This window comes from Rhinolophus sinicus, chromosome 8 (assembly GCF_057876585.1).
Source record: "Rhinolophus sinicus isolate RSI-liver-muscle chromosome 8, RSI-T2T, whole genome shotgun sequence".
Classification (NCBI taxonomy): Eukaryota; Metazoa; Chordata; class Mammalia; order Chiroptera; family Rhinolophidae; genus Rhinolophus; species Rhinolophus sinicus.
This window is the reverse complement of record NC_142508.1, coordinates 48,467,906-48,494,427: the sequence shown is the minus strand read 5'-3', so window position 1 is coordinate 48,494,427 and position 26,522 is coordinate 48,467,906. Positions and strand designations below refer to the sequence as shown.

The following is a 26,522-nucleotide window of genomic DNA, read 5'->3' as shown; positions in this document are numbered from 1 at the left end:
GCCTGGGTTTCAGTCCTGGCTCTCCCCATTTATCAGCCATGACCTTGGACAAGCTACGTAACCTCTCTGTGCCTTACCACGTTTGCATAACGAAAGCATACCTATGCCATGGAGATTTTAATGTACATAAAGGGCTTAGAACGTACCTGGCACACAGCAAGCACTCTGTGTGAGTGGCCTCTGTCACCACCACCACAAAAAGAACCAAGGGTTTTACACAAGATGCTGGTAGGGAGTGCACCCAAATGTTAGTTTCCTTGGGGTAGTAATTAGACTACTTTTATCGTCTTCATTTTGCTTACGTTTATATTTTTTGCTTTACCTTTCTAGTTTCACATTTTTCTGCTAAGGCTATGTATCATTTTTATAACAAAACAAGACATAATAATATATATTATACCATATATAACATTAATATGTTAATCAATATCACTATAGATTATATTAACATGTTAATTATTAATTATATTAACTACATCTCTACATGAACACAATGCTATATTGCTAATATTAGCATATATTAATTGTATTATAGCTGCTAATCTATAGTAAATATACATATTTAAATCTGCTTTCTGGGCCAAATGTTTGGCTTTTCTTTTTTTTTTCTATAATTTTTTTTTTAAATTTATTGAGGTGACAATTGTTAGTAAAATTACATAGATTTCAGGTGTACAATTCTGTATTACATCATCTATAAATCCCGTTGTATGTTCACCACCCAGAGTCAGTTCTCCTTCCATCACCATATATTTGATAGGCTTTTTTTAAATATAATAATACTCCTTTGCCCAGCTAATTGATCCCTCCCCCATCCCACATTAGGCCTTGGCCCATATCTCCCTGAGCTCCCAGCCTCCCCTCACCGCTCTCTGTTGCCGCCCCCTCTCCCACAGCTGCCTCTTCTCTCTTACAACATCTATGGTTTCGACCTGATGGTTTTTCACTGAGCGAATCCATATTTAGCCATGGTTCATTTTTGAATTATTCTTATTTTTTTCCTTGATCCATAGGACTATCATGAGTATTCCTGTGGCTCTCTATGCTTATTTACTGTTTATTTCTTCAGAAGACATTCGTAAAACTAAAATGGCTGGGTTTCAAAAGAATACAAAAATCCCAAGAATGTGAAATTTAATCCCAAATCATCCTACAGAATTTTAGGAACGTCAAGACGCTGGCACAAAAGTTCAACAGGAGTTGAAGTACAAGGAGTGATTTTATGGGGGCAGATAGTTACCGGCCTAGGCAGCAGTGTAAGCGGCCTAAAGCATCTGTCCACCTGCACCACTGGTGGCTGTACCTGCTGTGGGCCTGAACCCCAGCTTGTGTCAGTGCTCGCGGTCATCATGGGGAAGGGGCTCTTGGCTACAGAAAATGAATGCAGTTTGTGCATATGGATTTTTAAAAAAATATATTAAAAAATTTTTTTCAATTAGAGTTGACATACAATATTCTATCAGTTTCAGGTGTACAACATGGTGATTCGACATTTATATAACTTACAAAGTGATCACCGCAATAATTCTAGTACCCATCTTACACCATACATAGTTATAACATTATTGGCTATGTTCCTTATGCTGTACTTTACATCTCCATGACTAGTTTGTAATTACCAATTTGTACCTTTTTTTTAAAACTCTTATTTATTTTATGTGTGTTTTCCCAGGACCCATCAGCTCCAAGTCAAGTACTTGTTTCTATCTAGTTGTAAAAGGCACAGCTCATGGTGGCTCATATGGGGATCGAACCGGCAACCTTGTTATTAAGAGCACCATCCTCTAACCAACTGAGCTAACTGGCCACCCCCCAATTTGTACTTCTTAATCTCTGCACCTTTTTTACCCTGCCCCCCAACCCCTCTCCTAGCTGGCAACCATGAAAATGTTCTCTGTATCCATGAGTCTGTTTTTGTTTTATGTGTCCATTTATTTTTGTTCTTTAGATTTCACATATAAGTGAAATGATATGGCATTTATCTTGTGTGTCTGACTTACGCCACCCAACACAATACCCTCTAGGACCATCCATGTTGTTGCAGATGGCAAGATTTCATTCTTTTTTATGGCTGAGTGTGCATATGGATTTTTGACTGACCCTCGATGTGTTGGAAAGCCTTGTTAATCAAAGAGCCTTTCTCGGTGGGGCTGTGTCTGCCACCGATAGAGGATCCCTGGCTCCAAGTCAGAGGGCGGTGGTCGTTTCGTTTGCTGAATTAGTGATCTTTTATCTCTCGTTAGAATTTCATTTGAGAAAAAGACAAAAGTACCTTTTAATTTGTACTAAGATTAGATTACTGGCTGACCTGGTTGTATTGCCTTTTGTGCCTTATTTGGATGGTTGCTAAGGAAGTTGGGAGGTAGTGTCTAGCCTCCCCATGGTTCTTCACCTAGGCTTAGAAATGACCCTCTTGCAGTTACGATTTTTACTATTATCCAAGCTTGTTCTCTTCATGGTTTTTCCTAAGGTCTTTTACTCCAGAGTATATTCTTTGGGGCCCCTTAGCTTAGGATCTCAGGCACTTTTTCTAAAAACAGTGCTGAGGTACTTGTGGAGGGCCACGGCCCGCATCCTGGGCGGCTTAATCAGCTGTGGGTGGTTTGGGCTGGGCAGCCAGAGTCAACAGAGGTGTGAGGGCTTTACGTGCAGTTCTTTCCTCCTTTACTGCTATCTCTGTGTGATATCATGTATGACATGTGGTATTTGTGTTCTTAGAGATAAAAAGCTGATGTCTTTTGCTTTATTCTCTTCTGTGCTTCTGGAATGAATCAATGACGTCATTTTTTAGACTCAGAGAAAGATCTTCGCTACATTGGCAAAATATTGGATGGATTTTCCTTGGCTTCTAAATCTTTATCGTCTAAGAAAGTAAGAATTTTTTTTTTTAAACTGGTTTAGTACTTAAAATTTTTGCTACTATGTAATCTGAGTTATATTAACAACTGGAATGATAAGTAAATGTTTTCAGAAAAGCACCGGCCTAGCCCGCTAGTGATTGCCCAGGAAAACATAATCTGTATTAGGAATGTCAGTCAGTAGCCACATCTGGTTTGTATTCAAAACAGCTAATTGCTCATTTGTTAAATCCAAACTTCAAGTGAGTGGTTATTTCCCCTGAAAAAAGAAATTACAGTAGAAACTGGTGGAAGAATGGAACTGATACAATTTTAGGGACACTGTAACTTAAGGAAAAGTGGAAAACTTTCAGAAAGTTGCAATGACCCACGGTGCTGACTCCTGAATGCTGTGACGTGCGTTCGCTGGTGTGGGCGAGGTTCCCTGGGCAACTTGGCAGAAGAGACAGAAGCCACATCCATGCAGGCAAGTCCGGTGGAGAACTCCGGTGGAGAACGCCTCTCCAGAGAGTCCTGTTGGTGTGAGATTTTGTTACAGCTTGAGCCAAATGGTGCTCTTGGCCCCTCACCAGAGTCACATGTTCCCAGGCAGGCATCACAAGCTAGTTGTGGGTGCTGGTAGCTCGGGAGGGACGCCTGGCCCTTGCCTTGTTGGTGTCCTTTTCTTAGGATGTTCCACATTTTAACGGGCTTTTTGTTCTTTTAATTCAGCAAGTATTTGTTAAGTACCTCTGTGGTGTGGCCTGTGGTTCTCCAGAACAGGAGTGGCCGGGAGCTGTGACGCCTGAGGAAGTACATTCGATATTATAGTGGCTTTGACTGGTTTAGTGGTGATAGTTAATGTGTTGTACTAGCGAGCAGGATATTTTTAAAACAGTGTTGGGCACACCTGCTATTATTACTAGAAATGTCAAATATGTCAAGGAGAATGCGAGGTATTTATTTATTTATTTATTTTTAAGTGTGTTTTTCCAGGACCCATCAGCTCCAAGTCAAGTAGTTGTTTCAATCTAGTTGTGGAGGGCGCAGCTCACCGTGGCCCATGTGGGGATCGAACCGGCAACCTTGTTGTTAAGAGCACCGCATTCTAACCAACTGAGCTAACTGGCGGCCCTAGAATGCAAGTTTTTTACATGTATGAAAGGGGAACATAAAAATGGTTAAGAAGTACTCATTCGACTCCGGGGTCAAGGATAGAAAGGACTTAAGTCCTGGCCCCCAGGTAACTCCTGTTCAGTGAGGGTTCAGACAGACAAATTCACTGTAGGGCAGAGTGCTACAAGTGGAGAGAGGCATGCGGGGTTTCCTACGTGCTCCTCGCTGGAGCAGGGCTTTGGGCACAAACGATTCAGAGAGCTGTGTCCATCTAGCCTTTCCCAGCCAGGCAAGTTTTCTAAATATGTGGCTGAAAACCCAGCTTCTGTGAAATGCTTTGCATCTGATGGAGGATATTAAGAAGAGTCGTGTTTACTCACCCCTCCGTTCTGCCATGCTCCCCTGTATCTTTGTGACTTGGTAACATGAGTGTTGCCGGCTGATTGGGGAGTGCATGTTTTGCAGAGCAGGTGGTCAGGCTAAGATGATTTAAAAAAAAAAAAAGAGATTTCCTAACAATGATCATACCACTCTTTCACGGATTTTCATCGTGCCAGGGACTCAAGCCATGGAACCACCTGGGAATTTTACAACCACCTGGGAAGCTTGGGAAACTCCCACTGTAGCCGACTTTGTGGGGTGGGACCAGGTATCACTATTGTGAGAAGCCTCAGGTGAGCCCAGTATGAAGCTGGGGCCGAGACCTCTGCCAGCGAGTGTTCAGTGTTTCACTGGTTACGGAGTTCAGAGTTTCAGGTCGCTGAAAAATCTAGGAAACAGCTTACATAGAACTGTCCATTGAATATACCGTTGTTAGACCAAGAGCAAGAGAGACCATTTAGTGCAATAATTTAAAAACGTCAAATACTGGGGGCCGGCCCAGTGGCTCAGGCAGTTGGAGCTCCGTACTCCTAACTCCGAAGGCTGCCGGTTCGATTCCCACATGGGCCAGTGGGCTCTCAACCACAAGGTTGCCAGTTCAATTCCTCGAGTCCCACAAGGGATGGTGGGCTCCACCCCCTGCAACTAAGATTAAACATGGCACCTTGACCTGAGCTGCCGCTGAGCTCCCAGATGGCTCAGTTGGTTGGAGTGCATTCTCTCGACCACAGGGTTGCCAGTTGGACTCTCGCAGGGGATGGTGGGCTGCGCCCCCTGCAACTAGCAACTAGCAACGGCGACTAGACCTGGAGCTGAGCTGCGCCCTCCACAACTAAGATTGAAAGGACAACAACTTGACTTGGGGGAAAAAAAAAAAAGTCCTGGAAGTACACACTGTTCCCCAGTAAAGTTCTGTTCCCCTTCCCCAATAAAATCTTTAAAAAAAAAAATTATCAAATACTTTCTTTTAACTTATCTGTTCTGCCATCATGAATGCCTGAATTCCCCGAATATATTTCAATTTCAGTTCAGTCAGCTTTTGAATTAAAAATACCTCAGATCAAAAAATAAGGCCTGAAGTTCCAATTTGGAACTGAAACGTAACCAGAAAAAAATCTGAATTTAAAAGTAACTTATTTGAAGTTATTATTTTTTTCTACACCTTGAAATCATACTCTAGTTCTAAATTTTCTGACTTACAGTGGGCCAGCTCTGCACTTGGGCCAGTCAGTACATGGGTTAACTATTGTCATCATTCTAGGAAACATGCAGATTAGCATCTCTGTGTAGAAGTGGGCAGGGGTGATATTAAAAATGCCTGGTCAGCAGAACAATGAAGTTCTGGTGACCCTCAGAATCCAGAATGGATGATGGCTGAGCACCTGGACAGGCTGTTTCCCGTGCTACCTACCTGCTGAATGTTAGCCTGCGAAAGGCTGGGGTTAATGCTCAGAGGTAACAGGTTTTCTTGGTTAAATCAAACATGATCATCTTTTTTGTATTTTCTGAGTCTTTTTTATTTTTATTATTTTTTTAAAGATTTATCCACCACCAGAATTGCCAAGGGACTATCGACCGGTGCATTATTTCAGACCCGTGGTAGCTGCAACCTCAGAGAACTCCCACTTACTTCAAGTATTATCAGAGTCAGCTGGAAAGCCAGTACATGACTCAGGGACACATAGTAGGCACCTACTGAATGCCTCCAAGAGGGGAGAGTTGCTAGGAGAAGCACCTATACAAGGTATGTGCCATTAAAGATTAAAATCATTACGTTTATAACAACCTGAGTTATCAAAATCAAAATGGAAACATGTTTTCCCATTGAAATTTTTTCTATGATTTTGTATTCCCGAATTGTGGGAATAAAATAGTTTATTGTGAACGGCATACATAACAGTGTACTTCTTTTATTTTTTATTTTTTATTTTTTTATTCTTTTATTTAAGGAGGGTGCAGCTCACAGTGGCCCATTTGGGGATTGAACTGGCAACCTTTGTGTTATTAGCACCATGCTCTAGCAACTGAACTGACCAGCCACCCCATCCTTTACTTCTTAAGACTTGTTTTCCCACTATTAGTTTGAGTTGTGTCATTGAAATTACAACTCTCGTCTTAAGCTCAACAATTTTCAGATTTTTAATAATTGTCCAGGAATGTGGTGGAGACCAGGGACATGCGTACCTTCACTTTCTCTGCACAGCCTGGGAACATACGATTTTTTCCTCAGGAGATAAGGATACTGTGGCTTTTTCTGAAAGCCTAAAAGAAATGAATGCATCTGAAAGTATGAATAAATGTGGAGACTCCCCTGGAGGCTGGAGCAGAAAGACCCACTATGAGAGATGAACTTGAACTTGCCATCTGGGAGCCTAACAGTTATCTCAAATATGGTACACCCAAACAGAGCTTGTGGTGCCCCCTTCCTTCTCCAAACTTACTCTTCCTCCAATCTTCCCTTCTCAGTAAACGGTAGTACCAGTGACCCTCTGCTGAGTCCAAAATGTAGGAATACTAATTCTTAGCAACTCTCTTTCCGTCTCTCCCCTGACCCTACCCAATCTGTCAGCATGTCCTCTCATTTCTGCCCCTAATACCTCTTATCTACTTCTCTGCATTTCAGCTGTTTCCCCCTTGCCTCAATGCCCATCTGCTGTCACCTGGACTATTGCAGCAGCCTCCCGATTGGGCTTCTTTTTGCCCTCTGCAGTCCATTCCCTTCAACAGCAGCTACATGAACCAAATTATATCACTATCCCCTTAACATGATCCAGGACTTCTTACACTAAAGAGAAATCCAGACTCCCCACAAGGCTCTATGGATCCAGCCCTGCCCACCTTTCAAGCCGCATCGTATGCCACTTTGCCTTAACACCCTGTGTTCTCACCTCATGATCTTCCTTTTTGCCCTCTGAACCTGCCAACCATGATGCCGCCCAGGGCTGTCATGTTTGCTGCTTCCTTCGCCTCTGCTCTTCCGTCATATTTTCCCTCCTTTTTTTTTTACTTAGAACTTACCTCAAATGTTACCTCTTTAGAGGGACCTTCCAGGCCTGCCCTGCCCACCACGTAAGCCAGCTATCCCTCCCTCCAGCCCTGTTACCAGCCCTCTCATCTAAGCCACCCTCAATCGCCTCCCCCCCTTTTGTCCCCCACAGCCCTCCTCTTGTACCCATCTTCTGCTGTTGAATTTTGGCTTCTTTAATGTCATTCTGCCTCACTAGTGAGAACAGGACCTTTTCTGCGTTGTCCTCCCAGCCCTCGGCCAGTGTCTGGTATGGAGTGGATGCTCACTGAGCATTTGTGACAGGAGCGAGTGCATGATGGGTAGCTGTGCTCTGAACAGGGGCTTGTGCTGGGCAGGACTGTGGAAATGGGGGCCACCGCAGACTGGAGGTCTGGAGTTCAGCAGGTCAGCTTCCTCATTCTGGGACCACACTGGCCTGTAAACATCCAAGTATTAAACTCCATTTTTGCCAACCGTTAAAGAGGAGTCTTGTTGTGTTACTGTCTAGTTCAAGGGATAATATGAATGCAGATGAAATACTAACTGTAAAATACTCATCTCCAATTATATAAATTTGTGATATTGAACATGTATATACAGTGAAATGTAAACATATTTGTCTTAGGATCCTTTTTATCTCTTCCTATTATTGTTTTTATTTAGGTTCAGCTACTTCCGTGTTAGAATTTCTGTCCCAAAAAGATAAAGAGAGAATCAAAGAAATGAAGCAGGCAACTGACCTTAAAGCAGCCCAACTCAAGGCCAGGAGTCTGGCCCAGAATGCCTCAAGCAGCAAACAGCAGCCCTCCTCTCCAGATGTCGGACACAGCTCTTGGCACATGGCGTTGAGGGGTGGGACAGCCACCACAAGAGCCAGCAACTTCAAACCTTTCGCCCAAGATCCAGAAAAGCAAAAACGATACGAAGAGTATTTAGTAAATATGAAACAGGGTCAGAAAGGTGGGTGCTCAGCCTGGGTCTCCCATGTGTCAGGCGGGGGCGAAGTTCTTGCTATTCTAATCCTAGTCTGAGATTGAGAGTTGAATCTGCCAGTGTTTTGATTCATCCTTCTACGAACAGTGCAAAGATTTCAGGCTCTGGCTCTTGACCTTACAAAGCAAGAACAATTAGCTTGTGTTTCTCTGTATCTCAGGGCCCAAAGATAGCTGTTTAAGTAGAGAGCATGCTTTGGTGGTGACTAAGGCTAAATCACAGACCATTTACTGTTTGCAAATGCTTGGCTTCTGTAAGTGTTGCATTTCACACCAAGAGAACAAGGTCATCTCCCACCTTATCTTAAGGTCCTAACCATCCAGCCCTAAAGCATAGTCTAAAATTTGACTTTACAAAGAGAGTTGACTGTTGAACCACGAGATGGGGGAAAAAATTGATCTATGAAGGAAATAAATATGGCAAGACCCAGGAGAAGGCTTGCTCTGATACGTAGTACTCTGTGTGAGAGGTAGTCAGCAAATGAGAGGGGCTGGTTTTCAGAAGCACGTCTTTGTGTACTGTGCCTGCACTCCCTACTAAGACTCCAGACCCCTTAACGTTTACTCGTAGTTGTAAAATTTAAAAAAAAAAATTAGAGAAGGGAGTGTTTTTCTGTCAAAACTTAGGAATAGAGTTGGGATGAACTTATCCCTGGGAATGGTAACAGGTTCCTTACTTTGAAGATTTAACCCCAAGCATTAGTTCCCAGGTGTTTTTCTCAGATACATGCAGTACGTAGAATTCAATAAAAGCGTGATTTTGAGGGAGTGAGCAATATTTCCTGCCGAGTACCTCCCCGCCATGCTCTTAAAAACCAGGATGTTCTCCTTTAAGCCCCATGTTTCCCCCAAGTGTGAAGCACTTTCTTGTTCTCTGTTCGCACCACAGATGCTCTGGAACACTGTCTGGATCCCAGTATGACAGAGTGGGAGCGAGGCCGCGAACGGGATGAGTTTGCTCAGGCAGCCCGGCTGTATGTATCTTCCCACTCGACTTTGTCCTCCAGGTTCACTCACGCCAAGGAAGAAGACGATTCTCATCAAGTGGAAGTTCCTCGGGACCAAGAGGTCTGTCGCTATCACGTCCTTACCTGGTGCATTTAAAAATGAAAACACCGGACAGCCAAATAGTTGAAATCCCTCAGTGAAAAGAACAAAAGAGACAGGGACTGTAGAATTAGCAGTGATTTTTATGCTTGAAAGCCGATGGAGTTTAGCAAAACTGTCGTAGCATAAGCAGCTTTGTTATTTTGGAAGGTGGCTTGGAAACGTAAGTGGAAGAGCAGTCCAGTCAGCTGTGTGTCTTTTCCCAGAATGATGTTAACGATAAGCAGTCGGCTGTGAAGATGAAGATGTTTGGGAAGCTCACGCGAGACACCTTTGAATGGCACCCCGACAAGCTCCTATGTAAGAGGTTCAATGTCCCTGACCCTTATCCAGAGTAAGTTGGATAAACCTGCCCTTCCATCAGTACTTATTCCCCCATATTAAAGCCAATTTTCCCCTTATACACTCATAAATTCCCTTTTTCTAAATGAACTTACTTGTAAATGCTGAGAGTGGCAAATTGTGCAGTTTAACCTCCATTAATTTGTTACTAAAAAAATAAACATCCAGACAGCAAACTTATTCTGTATTGACGATATGAAACTCATATACGTCAAGTTTTCAAAACTTAATGCGTATTTAATTTGCCACCTTTTCAATGATGCACGTACAGAGTACATTTAAAATGTTACTTACGTTTTCTAATTCTTTATATAAGTTTAGCACCTTCTTATTGATTATAAACACCACAAGAAAGCATATGCAGTTGAATCTGAGACTTCGTCAGAAAATTTTGGTATACAGACGACCACTGAACAATGAGGGGCTGACCCCCCATGCAGTCAAAAATCCACCTATAACTTTTGACTACCCCAAAACTTAACTATTAATAGTACTGTTAATCAGAATCTTTACCAGTAACATAAAGAGTCCATTAACACATTATTTTGTATGGTATATGTATTCTATACTGTATTCTTATAATAAACTAAGCCGGAGGAAAGAAAATGTTATTTAAAAAATCATAAGGAAGAGAAAATATTTATTGAAAAAGAAATATTTTCACAATATTTATTGAAAAAAATCTGTGTATAAGTGGACCTGCGCAGTTCAAACTCATGTTCACGGGTCAACTGTATTTTTAGCAGTGAAACTTTTCCTTAATGGAGATCCATTTTCAAAGTCAAATTCTAGTTCTTACTATAATAAAGAAAAAACTAATAGGTCCTAAAGTCACCCATTATAAATTCTTTTTTTGCGGGGGAGAAGGGGAACAGTACTTTATTGGGGAACAGTGTGTACTTCCAGGACTTTTTTTTTCCAAGTCAAGTTGTTGTCCTTTCAGTCTTAGTTGTGGAGGGCGTAGCTCAGCTCCAGGTCCAGTTGCCGTTGCTAGTTGCAGGGGGCGCAGCCCACCATTCCTTGCGGGACTTGAGGAGTTGAACCGGCAACCTTGTGGTTGAGAGCCCACTGGCCCATGTGGGAATCTAACCGGCAGCCTTCGGAGTTAGGAGCACGGAGCTCCAACCACCTGAGCCACCGGGCCTGGCCCCCATTATAAATTCTTAAACTGCTTTGAGAAGTGAAAACATCTTAGGGGATCTCTTTAGCCAAGTGGAAGAGCTACTTGTGAAAAACATGAGATGGAAAGCTTTGATTTAAGAATTGGATTTGATTTTCACAGTTGGTATTAAAAATTATATTTATATTTTTTTCTTTTCTACCCCCAGTTCAACTTTAGTTGGCTTACCAAGAGTGAAACGTGACAAATACTCAGTCTTCAACTTTCTGACACTCCCAGAGACAGCTTCCTTGCCCACAACTCAAACATCAAGTGAAAAAGGACCACAGCATCAAGGTTCCGAGAGTGAGTAGGGCTTCCTCGGGTCCCTGTGCTGGTGTCAACCCCTGGCTTGTTGGGGAGACAGAAATAAAGGGGCATCTAATCCTAAGGATACACGTAGTGCGAACTCTCCCTCTGTTCAGAGAATTGCTCATGTGCCCATCTTAGCTTGTGCTGTCACGGTCCCAACGTACCCTGTTTGGGCTTGGGACTCTGCCTTAGCACCTGCCACACCCCAACACTTGGCACCGTGCCTGGCCGATTCACTGTAATGAAGAACTTGTCTTTTGCTTACAAATTCTGATGTTACGCCTCTGTCCTACCTTTCAGAATCCAGAAAACCATCCAGATGGGATACATCTAAACAAGAAAAGAAAGAAGACTCCATTAGTGAATTTTTAAGTTTGGCTAGATCAAAAGTTGGTCCACCTAAACAAGAGTCCAGTCCATTAGTAAACAAAGAGGGAGACCATGTGAAGGAATCACTCTCAAATAAGGTATGTGGGGCTTCTCTTTGCCAGGCTGGCTGTGGCCTTTACCTTTCTCTGTGGTGAAGCTTTCTCATACTTGATAGCAGGGGTCTGCACACTTTTGCTATGCAGAGCCAGGTATTAAAAATAGGCTTTGTGGGCCATAGTCTCTATCGCGACTGTTCAACTCTGCTGTTGAGTGTGAAAGGAACCACAGGCAATATGAAAACAATTGTGTACATCTATATTCCAATACAACTTTATTTGCAAAAACAGGCAGCAGGTTGGATTTGACCCCTGGGCTGTAGTTTGCCAACACCTGCTGTGCAGTCCAACAATTTGAATCATAGCTTAAATCATTTGAGGAGAACTTCTATGCCTAGAAGGGCTTTCACTTAGCATCAACTACTGACACAAAATTCAATGTATTTGCATTGGAAAATGTAATTTTCCAAGTAACAAGTATTCTCTTTTGTGGAAAATATAAATAAAACACCCATTGGGTTTTTTTTTAATTACTACTTTAATAATTAAAAAGTTGAACTTAGTAAAAAGTTGGTTTTATTTCTAATAGCTTTATTTAAAAATGTTTATTCTACTTTTCAAATTAACCTACCTTAAAATTAACGTTTTTTGATGTACAGTTTAATGAGTATTTACACATATATAGATACACTGTAATCATTACCACAATCAGAATACATAATGGTACCACCCCCCACACCCCAAAAAAAACTTCCTTATGCTGTCCCTTTGTAGTCATACCTTCTCTTCACCCCAAGCCCTAGTCAACCATTGATCTCTTCTCTGTCTCTATAGTTTTGCTCTTTGTAGAATTTCACATAAATGAAATCAGACTGTATACATATATTGCCTTTTGAGACTGGCTTCTTTCATTCAGCACCATACCTGTGAGATTTATCAATATTTTGCATGTATCAATAGTTCATTCCTTTTTATTGCTGAATACTATTTCGTTGTATGGGTGTACCATAGTTTGTTCACTCTTTAAGGACACGTGGTTGTTTCCAGCTTTTGACTATCATAAATACAGCTGCTGTGAACACTCACGTGCAGATGAGTGGACATACCTCTTTTGTGTAGACATAACTTTTCATTTCTCTAGGGTAAATACCTAGCAGTGGGAGTGCTGGGTAATATATATATACTTATAGATTCAGCTTTATAAGAAACTGCCAAACTATTCCAAAGTGGTTTTTCCTTCAGGTATTTTGAAACTCTCTTGTTAGGAACATACTCATTTAGGATTACTATATCTTTTTGGTGAATTGACTCTTTTATCATTATGTAATATCACTTTTTATCCCTCATAATTTGCATAGTGTGTATTTTTCCATTTTTTTAACCTATCTATTTCATAAACAGCCGGTCATTGTCATTGGGTCTTTTAAAAAAAAAATACATTTGATAATCTATATGTTTTAATTTGTGTTTTGATCATTTGCATTTAATGTACTTTGTTAATGTATTTGGATTTAGGTCTACAGTTTATTATTTTCTGTCTGTTCCCACTCTTTTTTGTTCCTGTCTTTCCCTTTTCCTGCCTTTTTTTTTATTACTTGAATAATGGTTAGTATTCCATTTTAATTTATCCATTTATTTTTTTTACTCTATTTTTTTCATAATTACTCTGGGGATTACAATATACATACTTATCTTTTCACAGTCTACTTAGAATTGATATTTTAACCACTTTAAGTGGAATGTAGAATCCTTACCACTATATAGGTCCCTTTTCTCTCCCACTTTTATGTTGTCTTTTGTATATACAGTGAGAACCTTATCAGACAATGTTTTGATTTTTGCTTTCAATGTTATACACATTTTAAAGAATTGATGAAAAGATAATGGTCTATTTTATTCAGATATTTACCATTTTTGTTGTTCTTTCATCATTCCTGAAGTTCCAAGTTTCCCTCTCCTATCACTTTCTTCTGTCTGAGGAACTTCCTTTAGCATTTCGTTAGAGAAGTTCCAACAACGAATTCTCTTAATTTTCCTAAATCTGAGAATGTCCTGTATTTTATCTTCATTCCTGAAGGATTTTTTTTCTGGGTATAGACTTCTGGGTCAATAATTCTTTTCTTTTAGTCCTTTAAAAATGTTGTACCACTTCCTTCTGGCCTTCCTGATTTCTGAAGAGAAATCTACAGTCATTCGAATAATTGTTTCTCTCCTTATAATGATGTGATATTTCCTCTAGCTGTTTGATTATGACATGTCTGGGCATAGATTTCTTTGAGATTATTTTGTTTGGGGTTTACTGAGCTTTTTAAATCTTTAAGTTTGCTTTTACTTAATTTGGACATTTCCAGCCATTATTTTTTCAAATATTCTTTCTGTACCACACTCTGACTTCTCGGTTCCTTTTTTTTTTAATCTTTTATACCCTCTCTGTTGTTGAATTAAGATCATTTCTATCGATCTGTTTTAAGTTCACTGACTCCTCTGCCATCTGCATTCTGCTATTGAGTTCATCCAGTGAATTTTTAATTTTGGTTATTGTATTTTTCATTTCTAAAATTCCCTTTTGGTTCTTCTTTATATCTTTTATTTCTTTGTAGTTTTTCATTTATCTGATTCATGGAACATGGTTGTAAAAGCTGCTTTAAAATCTGTTTGATCGTTCCAACACATTTGTCATTTTGGGTTGGCATCTATTGATTGTCTTTTGCAAGTTGAGATTTTCCTGGATGTTTCTATATCTAGTAATTTTGGATTGCATCATGGACATTTTGAATATTATGGCATGAGACCCTGGGTCTTGTCCAAACTGTAAGGAGAATGTTGATTTTTTTGTTTTGCTTTGCTGTAGCAGACATTCGACCTACTTAGGTTCAGGCTGCAGCTCCAACCCATCTTCTGTGGGCTTGGGTTCCAATGTCATTCCAGGTTTCAGAGCCTGTATATTATGTTCAGAACTTCCTTGCATGTGCACTTCCCAGTGGCTGGTCTGGGACCTGGTTGGTAGTTAATCCCATAATTCTGTTATCAAATTCTTTGGTTTGCTGTTTAGAGTCAGATCCACTCATACATAGCTCAGAGGTGAGCCAGAAGCTCATTGACCACTTTATAGGATCACCGTCTTGAGCTCCTCCTCTTCACGATTGTCCTGACACTTTTTGACTTTCTGGGCTTCCCCTCCCATCATCCAATCGGCAAGCTCGGGCTTTAGTTTCCCTGCTCTCCCTTGCACTTCTGGTGACTTTCTGTGGTTGGAGTCAAGTGGCAGGAGGGGAGCAAGGGGGGGAAAGCAGTGGGATTCCATCCAGACAGTTGGGATCATGACTGCTGTGGTCAGAGAAAAAGATTCCCTGCCTTCAGAGCCTGGCAGCTGCTGCCATCACCCCTGGTGCCACCATGGATTTGGAACCACTCCATTGGGCTTCTACTGTTATGTTTTTAAGGAGGGTGCAGCTCACAGTGGCCCATGTGGCCATGGAACCGGCAACCTTGGTCTTATCAGCACCATGCTCTCTAACCAACTGAGCTAACTGGTCACCCCTACTGTTACTTTTTTTAACGGCATAAAACCCTACTCATGGATCCTGGCTCTACGATATGGTCATGAGATTAGAAAGCTTTCTAAATTTTCTAAAAAACCATGTGGACATTGTATTTGGGTAATTTTGCCTGGACAGTCATGGTTCTTGCTTTTTCACTTATTAGCCATGCGACCTTAGGAAGGTCTCTTCCCCTCTCTGGGTTATTTTATATCTTTTCTTTGAAAACTTTCTGAGTCAGCACAGATGTGAATGGGCCTTACATTTTGGTGGAGGGTGTGGAGGGGTGTGGCTTTGCCAGCGTAGATGCTGTGTATTTAGTGTGTGTTGTTGTTATTTAATTCCAGTATAGCTCCTATTATATTCCAGGGAAAAAAATCAGCTTGTATATTTACCTAGGAGTAGAATATCTCGTGTAGTTATGACAGTTCTGCCTGTATGTTTACCAATAGAGACACCATTAAAGGCCAGAAATTCTGTGAACACAGATATCAGCCAATTGTCATTCAGTTTATGGTCCATGTATGTAACATTGGGATCTGTGGTTTGCCATCAATGTATCAGATTCATGACTTTTCTGGGGAATTGTTGCCATGATTTCCTGTGCTTCACTGTCAGGTTTTTTTCTCCTGACTTTCTGTATGATTTAAACATTTTTTATTTTTATTTTTTGTATTGGGGAATAGCATGTACTTCCAGGACTTTTTTTCCAAGTCAAATTGTTGTTCTTTCCATCTTAGTTGTGGAGGGCGCAGCTCAGCTCCAGGTCCAGTTGCTATTGTTAGTCGCAGGGGACACAGCCCACTATACCTGCGGGAATCAAACCGGCAACCTTGTGGTTGAGAGCCCACTGGCCCATGTGGGAATCGAACCGGCAGCCTTTGGTGTTAGGAGCATGGAGCTCCAATCGCCTGAGCCACCGGGCCAGCCCTGATTTAAACATTTTTTGAAACAACCTCAAAAGCTCAAATGCAGTACAGATCATTTTTCTCCCTGAGCATAAGTTGCCAGCCAGATGATGCCCCATCACCTCTGTGTTTCCTTCAAAGGATATTCACCTAGATAATCACAGGATATCCATGAAAATCAGGAGAAGAATGCTGATCCGTTACTATTCTCTCTTCCTCAGACCCATTCAAATTCTCCCACTTGTCCTAATAAAGTCCTTCATAGCAAAACGGATGCAGCTCAGCATCACTTGTTGCATTTCGCGGTCACATCTCCTAGCTCCTTCAGTTTGGAACAGTTCCTCAGTCTTTCCTTGACTTTTATGGTCTTGATACTTTTGAAGATTACAGGCTGGTGTTCTGTAGAATGTCCCTTAGTTTGGGCTTGTCTGGTGTTTGCTCAGGACTAGACTCGGGTTCTGCATCTCTGCCCCTCAGAAGGGATGCGGCTGTGCTCTCATCCATCCTGTCAGGGGGTGCGGGATGTCGATTTGTCCCATTCCTGATGGGGTTCACTCTGATCACTGGAGTAAGGTGGTGCCTGCCAGGTTTAATCACTGTAAAGTTAGTCTTTTCACCTTTTTAGATAATAAGTACTTTTATTTCTTATTGGTTTTTACTTAATGATTTTTAATAAGTATTAGGTTGGTGCAAAAGTAATTGCGGTTTAAAGGTTAAGAACAATTACAAAAACCACAATTACTTTTGCACCAACCTAATGTTTAGGAGCTTTGAAGTATAAATATCCTGTTTTTCATCAAACTGTTTCTTTATATCACTGTGGACCCGTGGTTTCCTATTTCATACAAAGGGATAAATTTGGTACTATCATTATTTATTTTAATGCTCAAATTGTCCTGGTTTGGCTAATTGGAGCCCCTTCAAGTTGGCTTCTGTGTCCTTTTGATACATCCCTCTTACTCTGAGCATGTTCTTGCTTTCTGGCACAGCACGATTTTCTGGGTTCCTCTTTTTATTTCTCAGCTCCAGCTCGAGAATCAGTCCTTTCTCCAAGGTGCCCTGATAATTTTTAGTGGGGCATGGTGTACTTTTTCTGTTTAATTTTTTTCTATGAAGAGTTTACTTTGAAGCCACAAGTGCTGCTGTCTTGTACCAGTTTTCCTCATGTAGGTAATTGTAACTTCGCTCCAGAAATTGGAAGTGGTGTTATATGGGGGGTGGGGAAGTGACCACTGCTGAGAGCGAGGGGACCTGGGTAGTAGAGTCCAGGTCCTCTCCTTGGCACGTACCACGGGTCCAGGTCCTCTCCTTGGCACGTACCACGGGTCCAGGTCCTCTCCTTGGCACGTACCACCAGTGCATCATTGACAGAGCCTCTCATCTCTGACCTGGGTTCTCCAGTGGTAAAATGAAGGACTGAAGTGGATTCTGATCTGTGCCACTCCTGGGGCTCCCTCGTATTGCTTGGCACATTAGATTACCCAGTGTCTTTCTGGTGATAAACTGTTAGAAGGTGGGATCTGGGTTCATACCTTTGCTTTTTGTTTACTGAATTGAGTGTGTACAAGTTCCTGCCTCTTTCTTTGGTGAATATGCACGTCCATATCTGGACTTCTTTTAGGGAGGGTGATGTGTAATTTCAGAGGGAGGTTCCATGGCCATTTCGTTTATCAGCATGTTCCTGGCTCCCTCCCCATTGTGTTAATGGCCTAGTTCTCTCTTCAGCATTTTCATATGTGTAGATCACCTTTATCACTTTCAATATTGGACTCTGAAGGCTTGGATAGATTCCTGAAAAGAGGACAGAGGAACTCTGCTATCTCCTACTGCATTTTTCTGGGACCTCTGCAATTCTGGTTAATGACCTATCCCCATGAGAGACTGCAGCTGCTTCTACCGTTCAACACATTCTGCAGTTGTTGAATCAGAAACACCATAAAAATAAATACTGACTGAATGATCATTGTTTAGTTAAGTAGTGTGTAGGTACGGAGACCCATATACACACGCATAAACATCTGTGTTTGTGTATGTGTGTGAGTGTGTGTGTGTGTGTGGGGGGGGGGTGTTTGTGTGTTCTAGACTGTTTGGCTCCTTTCACCCCTGCTCCTTCATTACTGACGCATGTTTCACTGTTAATACAGCTGGTAAACAAAGGTGAGGATTCACAGGCTGAAGAAGAAGGGAGCCGCCCACCCATCGACTTATTCAAGGCCATCTTTGCCAGCTCCTCAGAAGAAAAGTCCTCATCCTCTGAGGATGAGCAGGGCGACAGCGAGGATGACCAGGAGGGCACTGGGGAGGCTGACGTCAAAAGTTCCCAAGAGACCGACTCGGTGGAAACATCTGCGGCTCACAGTACGTCAGTGTTTCAGACTTTGGGATGCAAGTGACGATGTCCCTAGAGCAGCTGCTGCTTTGGTTGTAGTGTTTAATTCTAAACCAGGATAATTATCAATCAGGAATGTTTTAATCTTTTTACATTTTTAATTGGGGTAGAGCTGAGTTCTGTTTTTTCTATCTGGTATAAGTCTCTGGTATATTTTTAGATTAGCTGCGTTTGATAATGTTAATTTTCCTACTTATCCTAAATGAGAAAAATTAAAACATAGTAAAATTTTCATTTAAAACAGCTTTTTTGGGTGGCCAGTTAGCTCAGTTGGTTAGAACACGGTGCTCTTAACAAGGTTGCTGATTCAATCCCCACATGGGCCACTGTGAGCTGCGCCCTCCACAACTAGACTGAAACAACTACTTGACTTGGGTCTGATAGGTCCTGGAAAAACACACTTAAAATAAATAAAAGTTTAAAAAAAACTAGCTTTTTCCTTTTTAAAGCCTGGTCGATGAGGAGGTGCTAGGATTACTGGAGAACATTTGGTCGTGAAGTGGACGGGGCTCTTCTGGCTTTCCTCTCTACAGGGCACGCTGTGGGGTCTGGGCCAGCTGTTGCATGGCATGGCCGAGTCCGTAGTAATACTTGGTAGATGGGGTCTGTTCTCATTGCTGTGAGTCTAGCATTTGCTCAGTCGCTTGTTCTGTTCGTTCCATTCACCCAAGCCAGGAGTTGCGGCATGGGAAAGGTGGCTGTCTGGCACTTGCAACAGTGGGAGACTTTTCAGATGCTTGGGCCGGTGGACAAAATTTCCCATCTCAGTCTTGGCATATTCTGTTTGCCCCTGCCAGTCTGGCGGACTTGGGCATAATTTTTGAGGGCCTTTAACCAAAAAGTTACATAGTGATATAAAATGTTGTTTGTTCTTAAGTGGTTGCAAATGTCAGCTATTTCTTCTTTCTGTGGGTAAAAAAACCAACTTAGATTTTATTACAAAATCATATGTACTTGAATTTTAAAAGTATAAAAATATCGAAAGCTTAAGTCCCTTGGAATCCTACTTTACGGTGAACCCTTAATGCATATTCTTCCAGACTTTTCCATTTTTATCTCTTCTGTCTGAAAACATACTCATTTGTTTCAAAACAACAACAACAACAACAACACAAGATTATTAATGTGGACATGATATTTTATTTATGTTCAGTTTTTCTTCTTTTGATCATTTATTTTGAGTGGAATTAAGCTTTCTGAGCTGGGACGTAGTCACCGATCCCTGTTTGTAAGTTTTATTTTTCTCAGATCGCCCTTCCTTGAGGACATCTTTCAACCCTTTAGGTGGTCGTATGTGACCCAGAGTGTGTGCTGTACATGTGCTCTACACACTCTTGTGTTACAGCCACTGGTGCGCTTGGTTACAGGTGTCCTTGGGTGACTGACTTCCCTGTTCTAATGCCCTTGAGCCTAGGGGTCAAGGCTGCGTGTTCTCTACTCTGTCCCAGCACCTGGCGTGAGCTAGTTAAGGAAAGTGGTGAAGAAAAGCATACGTTATCTCATGGCAACAGACATTAATTAAAGACGCAAACACATCAATATTTGGCAAATATATGAAATTAATACCCTGCTGTTTTTCAGCTGGCGAGCCGGCCCCGCAGGAGCCTGTAACTTCCGTCCTGGTACAAAAGTTGCACATAGATGAAAGAGAAGAGTTTGGCCCACGGCTGCCTCCCGTCTTCTGCCCCAGTGAGTTGAGAGCTCCTTGGTTCTCCTGTTTGCATGGGCAACAGAGTCTCCCCTGAGATATGACAGCTCTAATTGTGTGACTGCTAATCCAACATGAAGCCAACCAAATACGTTTGTTTCTGATTTATCTCTCCTCAGCCACATTTTGAAACTCGTTACTCCATTGGTACCTAAAATGAGAGTTGTTGCTTTACAGCCTCAGAGACCTTTAAACTCTTTTTTCCTTTTTAACTTTTAGATACTTTCAGTAGAGTCCTAAGTATCTCAAATGTCACTTAAAGAAATAAAAAAGTAAAAGTGTAGGACACAAAGATGGGAGGGGAATTGCAGGGAGAAGGGTATTGTAAGACTTTTTATACTTTGGCTAATATAGCAAATAAAATAAAATTAATTCTTTCAGAAGTAAATACAGTCCATTTTCTTCCTCCAGTAGCTATTAACAATTTCTGTTCAGTGCCCTCTTAGATTGATATCTCATGTTAAACTGTTTAGACTGGTTTTTCATTCTTTGGAGGCTGGGTTAACAAACATCTGATAACATGGTTCAGGTATGTAAATAACATATAATTCTGTTATCTACTTTATAGTTGCCTAAAGTACCCACATATAAATATTGGTTTGGTTAATTAACCTAGCCTTCAAAGAGATAATAATAAGAAGAGAGGAGTAAAAAGTGTGAAGTTTTGAACAACTGCAGTGAATGTGTTTTTTATTTGCTTTAGTTATTCAAATCTTTAGCTTAAAATAAGTGTGTCATCTCTTAAAAGCTAAGTTATTTATGCCCATTTCCCAGATATGGGAATTGATATGTCATTGATATCCTTGTAATAGTTAATAACTTAATTTGGTCTATGGATTATTGAAGAGCAATGATTTTCCAAAAACTAACATTAAAAAAAAAAAATGAGGAGAGGTCAATTTATGAAATATCTGACGAACTATAGAACTAGAAAATTGCAGGCACCTGTTAACTGGGTTTGGGAAATATCCACACTTTTGAAATACCTTGGGACTTTTCTTTAGGTGGAAAAAGGTGATTTAATAATTTACACTATTTTCTACCACAGTGAATTTTTACTGGTTTGGGTGCCTGGCAATGAAAACCTTTTGGTCAGTATTTGGAAGTGGAGAATTTAGGTGCCTGCAACTTGTCATTTTAATGATTATACATACATTATGCTAGTTTTTTAGTGTTTCCATTTATAAGACAAATTCACGTCGAATGTGCTTTTGTAAAGGGAAGATGATCTGAGAGGAGATTCTGGGCTATGGGATTCATGTACGCGGTCCCATCTCATCCTTTCTATGTCCCTAAGAAAATAGGGATTCTTCTTATCCCTGTTTTATGAAGGGGAAACTGAGACCTAAAGAGGTTAAGCAACATGCCAAAAATCACAGAGCTGAGGTTCATCCTGGTTCATCTCTGAGCTGACCTGAGGATGTTAAATTACAAAAGGTTTGTGGGCATTCTGGTCTGACTTTATCTTCTCCTGGTGTCATCTGGTAGACACGGCTGTGGCAAGATATTGGTTGGGTCACACAGGTCTTACATTGCGGTTCCTGGCAGTTTCTAAATACCGTATGGAGGTAGCACATGATGTGATAATCCATTTGTTTACCAGTGAGGCAGGGCAGGGGTTCTGCCTTAATGTTCAACATTAAGGCAGATTCCTAATTCAATATTTTAGCCTTTATATTTTCCCCTATAGTTCATGTGTATATTATATGTGTATTTCAGATGCTCGTCAGAAACTTGAGGTTCCGCAAAAAGAGAAACATAAAAAGAACAAAGAAAAACACAAGACCAAGAAAGAACACAGACGGAGGAAAGAGAAGGTAACTTCTGGGTGTCCTGGGATCTGATACCCCTGCTTCTGTCAAGACAAGCCCCCAGACGTGACACACGAAGCCAGTCAAAGAGAGTATCTCGTGGCCAAGATCCAAGATGGGGGCACCTGGGTTTCTTGACACCTTGATAGAAGTATGGGCTATACAGTGTAAACCCTTGATTTTCAGAAACGTTTTTCTTTCAGACAGAATATTTAAACTTGTTCAGTTGTACTTTAAATATTTTTTTAAATTTGTGAGCATTAAAAAGTACGGAAAAGAACATTTAAGATTCTTAGAGTAATGGTTAAGTATTAAACAATGAAGCAGTTTGATTTGATCATTCATTCAGTATTAAAGGAAGGTATTGTTTTGAACATTTTTGAACTACATTGTCATCATTACAATAGAGATGTTGGTCCATAGCTTGGCATTAGAAGTAAAGGAAACCTGCACCAGTGTGGGTGTTCACTGCTGACACCCCTTATTTCATCATCTATATCTTCTTTTCAGTTACGTACAGGTTTTTAATTCAGTTCATGTTTGTGTTGGGTACCCAGAGTGGTCTGGGAAGTAGTGGGATTGATTAGAAACAGCTCCCTTTTTGGTTGTCAGAAAAAAAGATTCCTGAGCATAGAAGATAAGGAGAGTTCTCTTGTAGAGAAAGGAGAAAAACTGGTGCTGACAGGTTCAGAAGCCAAATTCATTGTATCTGTTCTCTGACTTTCTACCAGTTTCTTTGTGAATTTCCAGAATGCTTGCCATCCTGATGGGTAGTTTATCACATATGCCGCCTAACAAAATGGACCAGTCAGGTTCACAGAAGGTGGCAGGGGTCACCTTTGATAAGATGGGGGCTAAGTGTCAAGACGGTACTCTGCCTGTATCTGCTTGGTTCTGCTGTGTCTGTCACTAGAGGATCGATTCTCTGCATGTGTGCATGGTGGAGAGAGTGCCCAGACGTATGTTTCTGGTCTGTCCCATACTACGTTAAAGCGCACTCCAAATGAGGTGGTTTTTGTTTTTAAATGACTCCAGCCATCAAATGTCTCATTAGCCTGTTATTGTACTGAACTAGGGAGCGAACCACCTGTGTGTGTGTGTGTGTGTGTGTGTGTGTGTGTGTGTGTATCTGTCTGCCACCAACTTTTTTTTTTTTTTTTTAAAGAAAAAGAAACACCGGAAGCACAAACACAAAGGAAAGCAAAAGAATAAAAAATCAGAGAAAAGTAGTAGTTCTGAGAGTACCGACAGCAGTGACAGCCAGAGTGATGAAGAAGGGACAGCAGACATGTCACCTCAGGAACTGCTGAGACGGTAGGCAACAGGAGACAGTGGTTTTCAGAAACCGTCCAAAGGCTCATTAAAATCTTGATGTATTTGCTTTGAGGCGAATGTCAGAAATGATACATTTGCATATTAACTAGTCTTTTCTAAAAAGTTAATTTTTAATTACTTAAGTAATATGTGACTATGTTATCATTGTGAAAATTCATACCTTACAGATAAAACTTAAAGTGGCCCCTGACCAATTCCCTAAACCTCTCATCTTTCCACAGTAACCTCTGCCGTCAGTTTCATATGTAATTTTCTTTTTTTTTTTTTTTTTAAAGATTTTATTGGGGAAGGGGAACAGGACTTTACTAGGGAAAAGTGTGTACTTCCAGGTCTTTTTTTTTTTTTCCAAGTCAAGTTGTTGTCCTTTTCAATCTTAGTTGTGGAGGGTGCCGTTCAGCTTCAAGTTGTTGTCCTTTCAGTCTTAATTGTGGAGGTTGTGGAGGGCACAGCTCAGCTCCAGGTCCAGTTGCCGTTGCTAGTTGCAGGGGGCACAGCCCACCATCCCTTGCGGGAGTCAAGCCGGCAACCTTGTGGTTGAGAGGACGGGCTCCAACCAACTGAGCCATCAGGGAGCTCAGTGGCAGCTCAGCTCAAGATGCCATGTTCAATCTTAGTTGCAGGGGGCGCTGCCCACCATCCTTTGTGGGACTCGAGGAGTTGAACTGGCAACCTTGTGGTTGAGAGCCCACACTCCAACCAACTGAGCCATCTAGGAGGCAGCTCAGCTCAAGGTGCCATGTTCAATCATAGTTGCAGGGGGCGGAGCCCACCATCCCTTGTGGGAGTCGAGGAGTTGAACCGGCAACCTTGTGGTTGAGAGCCCACTGGCCCATGTGGGAATCGAACTGGCAGCCTTTGGAGTTAGGAACACGGAACTCCAAGCACCTGAGCCACCGGACCAGCCCCCTCATATGTAACTTTCAAGAATTTTTTGCACAACCACACTCATGTAACATACATATACAGACATTTTGTTATACATTTTTAATATAAATAATATAATTTTATGTAGCATAGATCTATAGGGTATGAACAGTTAGAATGAATAAATACTGCCCAATTGTTTCCAAAAGTAGTTGTATCCATTTAAATTATGAAAGCACCCGTTATTATATCAGTTAACAAACCATACAGAAATGTTTGCCAGTATGATGGCTAAAGAATGGTATCTCGTTTGAATTTGCATTTCCCAGATTATTAGTGAGGTTGAGCATCCTTTCTTGTGTGTCTCAGCCTTTGCCATGTGTGAATAGCTTGCTCATGTCCTTTACAGTATTCTGTTTTCTTTTAGATTGTTTTAGTGGTTTTTAGGTACCATTTTACTGATTTTTAGGAATAAAAAATAATTTTGGGTTTAATCCTTTGTGTTTTAGTGTGTTACCTATTATATGATTTTAACTATATTTTTTGTATAGAAGCTTTAATTTTTGATGCACTCAATTTTACCAGTTTTCTTTATTGGTACGTTTTACATTTTTGTGTTTTGAAGGCCTTCCCTAACTCAAGATTTTATATATGCATAAAAACTATTCTCATGTTTTTATAATTTTGTTTTCGTTTAATTTATTTGGATTTTGCTTTTTTTTTTTTTTTTTTTTGCAAACAGAGTAGGATAGACATTAATTTGTCTTTCTCCAAATGGATAGCCATCTGTATTAGTCAGGGTGAGTATAAGATAGCTATACTTAAAAAGAACCTCTACATCCCAGTGGCATAACATAGTGAAGCATTAAGAAAATTGAACTGTCTAGTTTTTCAGTTCACATCTAACTTTCCTTTTGTCTCTTTTATATCTTTTTCCAGGTTAAAACGTCTCCCACTGAGGAGGCAGTAATTGAATTCTGCCCTGGCCTGTCCCAATACCACATCTCTATGATGGAAGCCCGTCGATTACTCAGTTTAATACAGTGTACAGATCATATTTATATGTAAATTCATGCTGTAAAATAATTTTTAAAACCTAGACATTTCAAAGGCTGCCTTGGAAGGCTGAAGAAATTGGTTTCTATTTTTAACTTCAGTTAGTGTCAAGGAAAACATTCAGACTGTACAGTTCAATTAAAATGAAAATTTTCTATTTTCTGCTTGATTTTATATTTCCTGAAACTTTAAAAAAGACATGAAAAGTGATGAGTTTTCCCTGGTTTTGTGATGAAGAAAGCCCAGTCCACAGGAGGACAGTTGGATTTATTTCAGGACACGTAGGAGAGGGAGGTGGTCCCTTGCGTTCTGGCTCCTGCAGTTTCCGTGGGAGTGTGGCTCCTCCCTCTGGTGGTTGATGGTGGTGCCCAGGAGTCCAGTGTGGCACAGTGCCAGGGTCCTGGCAGGTGGCCCCAGCCTCTCTAAGTAGATGTCACCAAAGTGTCTGAGGCACTCAGAGAAAGAGCGAGAGTGTATGTGCTCACTCTTTGCTCCAAGGCTGCCCTCACATGCACTGATGAGACCTTTGAGAAAAGTACAGGTTTTTTACATTATCAAAGTAACATTATAGAAAGAACAATTTTAAAAGGACAAAGAAAGAAGAAAAGTACTTCTACCTACTCAGAGATGACAACCCTTACATTTTTGAATATCCATCCAGTCTTTTTCTAGCAGTGGGATTGCTACCCGACTAAAAGTGACATTTTGTTCTGTTATTTTCATTAGCATTGTGACAGGTATTTCATTCCTGCTATTATATATTGTGTCTTCCTGGCCCTAATAGCTGCATCTTAATTCATCCAGGGCCTATTCTCTAAGTGACTATTTGTCTGTTGTTGACATGAAGTGGGTTGGCCGGGAAGCCCTACACAGGCAAGAGGACACACGGAAACCTTCTTGGGAAAGGGAGCCAGGAAGACACAACGAGGGGAGGTTGCTAGGATGAGGGCGCTGGTTTCACACGCTTTCACGCAGGTTGTACCTTTTGTGCTTAGAACTCGAAGCCACTTTTCTGGTTGTAACCTGTCCTCTGCGATGAGAGGAGGCAGTGAGATCTCCGGGCACGGGGAGGGCAGGTCGGTCCCGAGGGCTGGGTGTGGGGGCGTGGGCGCGTGGCGCCGCCGTTTGCGGTCAGGCCCGGGTGCGGGCCACTGACTGGCAGGCGGGGCTCTGAGATGGCCTCTCAGGCACCATGCGCCCCCACGTCCCCTAAAGCCCAAGACAAGGACAAAAA

The 26,522-nt window shown here is 41.3% G+C and overlaps 1 protein-coding gene across 1 annotated transcript in view; it reads left to right on the top strand.

Moving 5' to 3' along the window:
- GPATCH1 (G-patch domain containing 1) overlaps positions 1-25,445 on the top strand; it is a 40,624-nt gene extending 15,179 nt beyond the window's left edge. The window contains exons 9-20 of the mRNA XM_019742753.3: positions 2,792-2,871; positions 5,874-6,078; positions 8,005-8,301; positions 9,223-9,401; positions 9,647-9,774; positions 11,111-11,247; positions 11,554-11,720; positions 18,270-18,483; positions 20,096-20,203; positions 21,942-22,039; positions 23,199-23,347; positions 25,172-25,445. Of these exons, the coding sequence (XP_019598312.2) occupies positions 2,792-2,871; positions 5,874-6,078; positions 8,005-8,301; positions 9,223-9,401; positions 9,647-9,774; positions 11,111-11,247; positions 11,554-11,720; positions 18,270-18,483; positions 20,096-20,203; positions 21,942-22,039; positions 23,199-23,347; positions 25,172-25,202 (1,793 nt within the window). The 3' untranslated portion in view covers positions 25,203-25,445. The remainder of the gene's footprint in view (positions 1-2,791; positions 2,872-5,873; positions 6,079-8,004; positions 8,302-9,222; positions 9,402-9,646; positions 9,775-11,110; positions 11,248-11,553; positions 11,721-18,269; positions 18,484-20,095; positions 20,204-21,941; positions 22,040-23,198; positions 23,348-25,171) is intronic.
- Positions 25,446-26,522: the final 1,077 nt, after the last annotated feature.